At 42.2% G+C, this 9,437-nt stretch overlaps 1 protein-coding gene across 1 annotated transcript; it reads right to left on the minus strand.

The window, feature by feature from the left end:
- Positions 1 to 3,160: 3,160 nt before the first annotated feature.
- Positions 3,161 to 9,358, minus strand: LOC110516135 (uncharacterized). Its single transcript, XM_021594722.3, has 2 exons — positions 7,953 to 9,358; positions 3,161 to 5,715 (listed from the first exon to the last, which is right to left on the minus strand). The coding sequence occupies exon 2, from the start codon at positions 5,608 to 5,610 to the stop codon at positions 4,690 to 4,692; it is 921 nt and encodes a 306-aa protein (XP_021450397.2). The 5' UTR covers positions 5,611 to 5,715; positions 7,953 to 9,358; the 3' UTR covers positions 3,161 to 4,689.
- Between the last annotated feature and the right edge of the window lie 79 nt (positions 9,359 to 9,437).

Here is a 9,437-nt window from a genome sequence, read left to right on the forward strand (position 1 = left end):
AAATATTCAGATTACAAAGTTATCATTTCCTAAAATAACTTTTCAGATATTTTATCTGATCAATTAGTCTTTGAATTAATGAATTATTTACTTTACCTCAAGTTAGTCTCATTCCAAACGTCGCAAATTGTTGGTTATCTGCACGAACCCAGTCTTTACTATGAGTTATCCATACATCAATTGTCTTAAATCATTTATTTATTACTAACTAAGTAATTCACTGAAATGCATAAACAAACAAACAAGGTAAATGTAATGATAGGAAAATGTGCCCTAGTGGACTAAACCGGTTTGCGGCTTGTTAGACAAAAAGGGGAAGTGGGGGTCGACTAAGAAGTCACTACAGCGTTAATAATTCTAACAATTGAAATGCTAATCCTTTACACATGAACGCTCACTCATTTGGGAACAATTGCAATCAATATATATATTTACGCTCAGTGTGTTGTCTTGATCGCTGGTGGTCTGCAACCTTTAGCCATCTCGTAATTGAGGTAAGCTCGGTCTGCTGATCGAAAACCCGAGTGGGGTTTTATTCGGAAGGGCCGAAGAGGGCTGTCCCAGGATGCCTGACCCTAACTGGGATCAGGGGCGGTCCTCTGATTTAGTTCAAATCAAAAGGGAATTGTATTTTTCTTCATTAAACAGTCCACAATCATATTACACAATTATACAAACTGTATAATACTCACTCATTCATCTTATTCAACAATTAGATGTAAACCTCATATCTGAGGCTATTATATAAACAGCGTTATGGTAATGTGGCCACACCGTCTCCCATGAGCTTCCCCAAGTTGTGACAAACGGACCAGTTTGTAGCTGGATTCTTCACCGATCTATACTTTCTCCGGAACATGAAATTTGTTTGTACCTCAAGTTCTGTGAGGTGGAAGGATTTCCTTTGTTCTCCATGAAAAACTACTCTCTATAACTGTGTCCATGAGGTCTTCTCAGGAATTTACGACATCTGACCACAGCAGCCTAGTTGTAGGAGGCAAGGGAGAGGCAGGGAGAGGGGGATGGGCTTGCTATACCGAAAGAGGCCAACGTCATGACACTGTTCAACGCCTTTCTGGAAGTCAGTTCCCCATACAAAGTGCTTTGGACATTCCACCCTGAGGCCTGGGAGAGTCGCCTATGCATATTTTGTGTGTGTGTGTATGGGTGTGTACTGGTGTTCAGGCCCTTAGTTGTGCCTGCCCTCTGAGGTCCTTTCTGCAGGGGACTGGGAGGTGTCAATCAAAGGCTGTTCATCAAAGGGACTTCCTCTTTGTCCATTCAATGACTCACCCTGCAAAACGGAACACAAATAGGCTACATTGTGAAGCATATTGTTTTGGACATATTTGTCATTACATTGGGGTATGGTTTTCATTGGGTATAGCACACAAATGTTCAGGGGTTCAGGCACAGTAGACCATGGCAAAGGCTTAATTATGAAATCTCAATTTTATTCACTCACCTGTTGAACACTACTTCTGACAGAGGTGCTTTTTCCTCTGATCAGGTGTGTGGTCTGTCCCTCCATGGCAGCTTCACCTACATCATTTGGCCTGGACCCGCAGAACAGTCCCAGTTTGATATGCATGATTTCAGACACAAACAGGGTGAAAAATAAGCACCTGTTCTTCAGAGTAGACCAACCATTTAGGATAAAAGCAGCGATCATATTTTCCTCTATTTCCTTAGTTATGGACACATTCAAAACGGCAGGGGAGGTTTCTATGATTTTGTCCCCCCAAAAATGTTCTTATAGTTCCTACGAGTAATGCCATTTTTCATTTTGGGCATTTGGCATATTCAAGGAGCTCGGGGCCCCTGGCGAGCAAATTATTGGCTCTGTAATCTTTGCTTGACAGGTATAATTTCCTGACTCATAATCTCTCGTTTTGCTGTTCGCCTCAGGTTTATATTCCACAGACACTCCATTTCCAAACTCAAGTCGATGTCCTTGAAAAAATTACTTCCATACTGAGGGAGTTCGTTTTGGCAGCACGGAATCGCATACCGCTCTGCAAGTCAGTCCGAGGCTGTATCCCGAGGTAGCAGGCCGCTTCTACTTTGCTTGATTCCTGGCTAGGATATTCCCACAACACCGTAGAATAGCAAACAAAGCAGAATCAGAAGGGGTAGAAGCCATCGTTCTTGATATTCTAGTGGTGACTGTCCGCAACGTTAATTATATTGTCACACATCTACCATAAATGTATGCAAGCACTGTAATTCAAGAGGAAAACATATCCATGTTTGATGACATACCGTTCGTTAGCTATTCAACCCGAACACTCGCACAGTTAGGCCAATATTCAGTTTGCGGCAGGGTCTTTCTGGACCGGGGTCTGGTTCACCCAAGCAGAAGCTCCGCCCGGGCCGGGGTCGTGAGTAGACTTTGTCAACGAGGGTGGATCAATGTGCAGAAAATGCATAGGCTACAAACTTTTTTGAGAGGAATGGCGAACAAGGTTTGGTCCCCGCACAAAGTTTAAATAGATTGAATAAAACTGGTTTAAATGGATTAAAATAGAATAGCCTATGGACAATTGATATAAAGTCACAATTTACAACACCTGGAATTTCTCTCTGGCTTACACAATTTAAAATATTTGAAAATACATTAATAATGACTGTTGTGATAGATTTCTGGAGAGATATAAACAGCTTATCTGAAATTGTTTGCCCTATTGCATGTCCCTCTATAAACACACACACACACACACACACACACACACACACACACACACACACACACACACACACACACACACACACACACACACACACACACACACACACACACACACAGAGAAAGAGAGACAACAATGCTATGTAATTACAATGCCTATTGTATGTGCATGGAATTACTTGCTTTAGCATCACTAAATAGGCCTATAAAGTGGGAACAAATAATGAATGTGTTAACCATAAGAATTGCTTACCATAATGAATTTACCATAAGAACATCAAATTAAATACAGGGCGTTCTGTTTAACAGTGGTTGAAATAGACATATGTCTATGTCAACACCTGCTTGTAGAAAAGGCAAAGACAAACTCGCATAGCCAGATTAGGTCAACTGGTGCCCCGAGCATCAGCAAAGTGTTTTGTTGTTTACAAAATGAGTCTTGTTTCTGCACTCACCACAATATTAACTGTTAGGTAACCGTTCAAACTTTATATTTTAATGATTAAGAGCACATTCCTTAAACAATTAATAAAACGCTTGCATGTTACACAACACATACACTTAGTCATGCTGTCAAATGTCACTGCCTCCTTTCCATTATGAAATATTTGCATGCAAGGTGCCTTGTAAGAGGTTTTTCTGTCACACTGACAACCATAGAATGGAAAACATAGCTACTGCAACTAAAACTAGTCATGAGTGACACTGTTTCACTGATACATACACCAAACATTAGGAACATCTTCCTAATATTGAGTTGCACCCCGGTGCGCCTGGCACCTACTACCATACCCAGTTCAAAGGCACTTAAATCCTTTGTCTTGCCCATTCACCCTCTGAATGGCACACATACACAATCCATGTCTCAAGGCTTCAAAACCCTTCTTTAACCCGTCTCCTCCCGTTATCGAAACTGATTGAAGTGGATTTAACAAGTGACATCAATAAGGGATCATAGATTTCACTTGAATTCACCTGGTAAGTATATGTAATTGCAAGAGCAGGTGTTGTTAATGTTTTGTATAGTGTAGCTTTCAGTAAAATGTTAAAACAGTACACACACACACGCACGCACGCACGCACACACACACACACACTGAACCTGTCAGGAAATAGTATAAAAACGAAAATAAAATTATTCTCTAATGGGACTAAAAGAGGAAGGTGCAACCAAGGTACCGATAGGCAAAGATCTTATCAGAAATCAAATCAGCACATTTGGTTTTACTGTAAGGCAACGTGTATGTACGTGCAACGTGCATGTAACATGGCACTGGGTCTATTGGAAATGTAATTCATTTCAGTGTGGTAGGATACCTCTCCTATGACAAGAGAGACCTATTCCATTGTATCATTCTTATTTGAACTCTATATGTATATTCATATTTTGTACGTAAATATACATTAGTTAGACATCAATGAATGTAAAACAAAATCTTGAGCTGAGCATTTTTACTTTGCAATGTAAAGAATAAGATAATGCTCAGTGTAATCAAATAATCTCTTACTTGTAATAATTCTCCACGGCAGACTTCAGTGCAATTACATAGTACACAACTTTATAATGAATTACATTTCCCCAGGCAACATTAATTGTCCTCTCTGACTTCACCGCAATAGCTGTCCCGTTCACATTTGGGTAAATGTTCCATGTTCATGATCTTTATACTGCAGGAAGGAAGACAACATGGTGGATAAAAAATAACTCTTGCGACACTTTTCCCATTAGTACTTCTTGTGCGTCAGTCCTTCATAAACAACATGGTCCTTGTTATGTATTGACCCCAGTTGAGTGTTCTCTAGTGCTTTCAGGGTCACCTTTCTTTTCAGTTAATTCACATTTTCTTCATAACTGAGTATTAGTAAAGAAAATGAAATGGCAGATATTAGGATCCCTGACAATATTAGTCCTCTGAAAATATCTGAGTGATTCTCTCCTCTGGTATTACTTCCCTTCATCCCACCACCATCCCGTCTTTTCCTCAGGGTATTTGACCACCTGGTTATGGTTGGCTGGAATTCCCCTGGTTGGGTTTGCTGCCGTTGTGGAGAACCACATTGGGCATGACCATGAAGGCCAGGATGCCCATCAGCATCAGCACCACGGTGATGGTGACGATGGATGCCATCACGGTGTAGTAGCACTGGTCCGAGCGGAACATCCTGCGCAGGCGACCTCTGACCCTGCTAGGGGGGCGACCCACGTCCACGACAGTGGCGAGGCCCTGATCTATGGTGCCCAGCTGGAGGTTGCTGGAGGCCTGCGGGTCCTGCTTCTTGAGAGTGGGCAGGGTGAGGCTGGACATGGCCAGGCTGGTAGTACCAGGAGGGGGCTTCTTGAGGACCAGCTTGCCCTTGCTGCGCTTGAAGCGCACGGACAGCGCCCTCTGCATCTCTGGAGGGAGTTTGCGGAAGATGTCCTGGTTGTTGCCCAGCTGGGGCAGGTTGCGGCCATGGGGCAGCTTGGTGAGCTCTCGACACACAGGGCAGGAAAGAGACTTGAGCTCTAAGGAGGTGACGTTGATCCGGGCCAGGCACTCCAGACAGAACGTGTGCCCGCAGGAGAGCAGCTTGGGGGTTTTAAAGACGTTGTCGTATTCGCAGAAGCAAACCACGCACTCAGTGTCCTCCATGTCGTTTTCCTGGGGGTCAGACTCCTTCTGGTTGCTGTCATCTCCAGCCCTGTCTTGCCTCCTGTTCTCCTCACTTCTACCACGCTCCCTCCTCAACCCTTTGTCTCTCTTTCTCTCCCTCCTTCTCCCAGATCCCTCTCCTCTCTCGGAGTCAGTGCTCATGGACCTACGCACCTTGGTGGATTTCTCCTTTTTCTCCTTCTTGATGCTGTCAGGTTTGGGTTTGACGTTGGGCGGCTGTTCGACCCCGTAGCCTCCATCGGCACCCTGTCTTTCCCTGTCGTCACTCATGGTGGATAGAGGCAGGTGGAGGTGCTGTGGTAGACGTAGCTGTGATGGCTGGAATCAGATGGAGAGTGACGTGAGGTTCTGGTTTCTCACGTCTCTCCAGAGGAGCTGTGGAGGAATGCGATTGTCGGTGAGACAAGGCGATTGGTTTGTCACAGAGAGCTAATAGTTCAGGCAACATAAAGAGCATAGGGAGTGCATTTCTAGCAATGACAACAAAAAGTACCTTGTCTATCTCAAATAGGTAAAGACAGGGAAATATACAGTTGAAAGCAGAAGTTTACACACACTTAGGTTGGACTAATTAAAACTCGTTTTTCAACCACTCCACAAATTTCTTAACAAACTATAGTTTTGGCAAGTCGGTTAGGACATCTACTTTGTGCATGACAGTCATTTTTCCAACAATTGTTTACAGAAGGATTATTTAACTTATATCACAATTCCAGTGGGTCAGAAGTTTACATACGCTAAGTTGACTGTGCCTTTAATCAGCTTGGGGAAAATTCCAGAAAATTATGTCATGGCTTTTGAAGCTTCTGATAGGCTAATTGACATCATTTGAGTCAATTGGAGGTGTACCTGTGGATGTATTTCAAGGCCTACCTTCAAACTCAGTGCTTCTTTGCTTGATATCATGGGAAAATCAAAAGAAATCAGCCAAGACCTCAGAAAAAAAATGGTAGACCTCCACAAGTCTGGTTCATCCTTTTGAGCAATTTCCAAACGGCTGAAGGTACCACGTTCATCTGTACAAACAACAGTACGCAAGTATATACACCATGGGACCACGCAGCCGTCATACCGCTCAGGAAGGAGACGCGTTCTGTCTCCTAGAGATTAATGTAATTTGGTGCGAAAAGTGCAAATCAATTCCAGAACAACAGCAAAGGACCTTGTGAAGATGCTGGAGGAAACGAGTACAAAAGTATCTATATCCACAGTAAAACTAGTCTTTTATCGACATAACCTGAAAGGCTGCTCAGCAAGGAAGAAGCAACTGCTCCAAAACCGCCATAAAAAAAAGCCACACTACGGTTTGCAACTGCACATGGGGACAAAGATTGTACTTTTTGGAGAAATGTCCTCTGGTCTGATGAAACAAAAATAGAACTGTTTGGCCATAATGACCATGTTTGGATGAAAAAGGGGGAGGCTTGCAAGCCGAAGAACACCATCCCAACCATAAAGCACGGGAGTGGCAGCATCATGCTGTGGGGGTGCTTTGCTGCAGGAGAGACTAGTGTACTTAACAAAATAAATGGCATCATGAGGAAGGACAATTATGTGGATATATTGAAGCAACATCTCAAGACATCAGTCAGGAAGTTAAAGCTTGTCGCAAATGGGTCTTCCAAATGGATAACGATCCAAAGCATACTTCCAAAGTTGTGGCAAAATGGCTTAAGGACAACAAAGTCAAGGTATTGGAGTGGCCATCACAAAGCCCTGACCTCAATCCCATAGAACATTTGTGGGCAGACCTGAAAAAGTGTGTGCGAGCAAGGAGGCCTAGAAACCTGACACAGTTACACCAGCTCTGTCAGGAGGAATGGGCCAAAATTCACCCAACTTATTGTGGGAAGCTTGTGGAAGGCTACCTGAAATGATTGACCCAAGTTAAACAATTTAAAGGCAATGCTACCAAATACAAATTGAGTGTATGTAAACTTCTGACCCCCTGGGAATGCGATGAAAGAAATAAAAGCTGAAATAGATCATTCTCTCTTCTATTATTCTGACATTTCACATTCTTAAAATAAAGTGGTGGTCCTAACTGACCTAAGACAGGGACTTTTTTACTAGGATTCAATGTCAGGAATTGTGAAAAACTGAGTTTAAATGTATTTGGCTAAGGTGTATGTAAACTTCCGACTTCGACTGTAGTTTAGACTATGAATATATATATATATATATATATATATATAATCTATTGACTAGAATTCCATTTACACAAGCCAATGCTATTTTTGAGATGTCATGCTAGGTTTCATGCCCTCAGTTCGCGTGTGAATATGGATGAGCCATCGACAAACAAGACATGAGCTTATTGACCAGGAACACGCTCAAAACAGTCTTGGTGTTCTGAACTGTGGAGCTGAAAATGCTGAGCTACTGAAATGTTAAATTCACATACTGTAACACTATCTAGTAGAGTAAGTCACTATGGTATTTTGTATCAGTAACTCAACAAAAGTTGCATTAGTTGTAAAGGTCATCAACATTGCAAACTGTGTGCAAATAGTAATACAATTTTCAATGATTCAATATAGCGCCTATATTTGAGAGAGTATTGCACATTCAGTTCTCACAATGACAAGTTCATCATGATGGTGAACACTTACCTGTGGCGGTAGCTGACATGTACCAGTCTGTCAGAGATGGTCCTTCAGAGAGTACTTTCCCAGTGGAGAATATCCCATTCAATGAGTCCCTTGCATCTCCATTGAGACACTAACATGCTAAGTGGACCTTACCCCTCCAGTTTCCCCCTCTGTTCATTTCTCTCCTTTCCCTTCTCTCTCTGTCAATCTGTGTATGGTATTTCCTCCTTCATCCCTCCCTTTTACATCTGCGGTGTCTCGCTCCCTCTCGTCTGACCAGTTGTACCAGTTTATTTGGCATTAAACCACTGCCTCAAGTTTGTGTGCGTCTGTGAAATGTGAGGTTAAACTGTTATCGCGGGTGTTTTTGTATCTCTGTGTGTATTTGTACATCGTTCCTGGAACCTGTAGAACTGTAATGTGGGTAGTCTGGGTACCGCTGTCAGATAGTGTTTTCCATGTCTGCGTGTGTAAACATTTGAAGCTTTCATGACATGTCAATCTTCACATAAACTGTATTCAAATGTCCTTAATGCTCATTTATTTCTAATGGCCACTACAGTTGTTTATCATCTACCTTTAAATCCCACATTCCAAATGAACGTTTGACATTCTACAGACTAGAATGTGGAATGTGTTCGTTTCCTTGTCTGCTGTTGGACAGGGAAGTGATCGGCTGCATGGAAAACTCACACAAGGCTCTTGAAGCAGTGCACCGACCTGTCCAATGCACTGCAACTCATGTCATGATGCTTACGTGTCATACCTACAGTGTTTCCTGGCATTAGACTAAAGCTTCACATGCAGGTTTACCATAATGACAAGGTAAACAGGATTCACCCAAAAGCACTCAAGGCTATCTGAAATGGTTCAGCAACCCCATTATGCACTTTATATGAAAACATTGAGGTCCATTGAACCTCACCCAGAACGAAAAATGTGTAAATCATTTCATTCACTAAGCCCTTTTAGGTAAACTGATGTTTAAAGGGTTGAAAAATCAGCCATAGAAGTGCATGTAATCCTGATTTCTCATTTCATTTTGTAAACCTCACAGAAAAATACAAACAACCTACTAACTACAGCAGGAGACTCTTCTGCGGTTTCTATGACATTACGTTCAAAAGTCCAATGCACGTCAGCCAGAATGTTACCCTTCTAAATAATTTCATTCCGTTGAAAACATTCTCGAAGCCACTACAGTCAAACTAATGTGCACATAATCCTAAAATCCCATCACGCTTCAGTTGTTTGAAATGGGCTAATCCCAGAAAATCTTAACCCAAAAAACATACTTCAACTAACAAACTGTGATCCCAGGATTTACATGGTACTGGTAGAAAAACATTATCCTGTGCCATTCAAACAGGCAAAGCAGCAACCTAAATATAGCCCTGATACTCTGGACTTCCTCATACAAGTAAATCAAAGACCGGAAGAAGTAGCTAATTCTATGTATGGCCTATCATAGGGTTAATGAATAATGGGGACAGGCATTGACAAATG

This window comes from Oncorhynchus mykiss, chromosome 3 (assembly GCF_057628025.1).
Source record: "Oncorhynchus mykiss isolate SJ-2025 chromosome 3, ASM5762802v1, whole genome shotgun sequence".
Taxonomy (NCBI): domain Eukaryota; kingdom Metazoa; phylum Chordata; class Actinopteri; order Salmoniformes; family Salmonidae; genus Oncorhynchus; species Oncorhynchus mykiss.

Excerpts from the sequence above, each read along its gene's own strand:
- LOC110516135 (XM_021594722.3), bottom strand. The coding sequence starts at position 5,610 with ATGAGTGACGACAGGGAAAGACAGGGTGCCGATGGAGGCTACGGGGTC.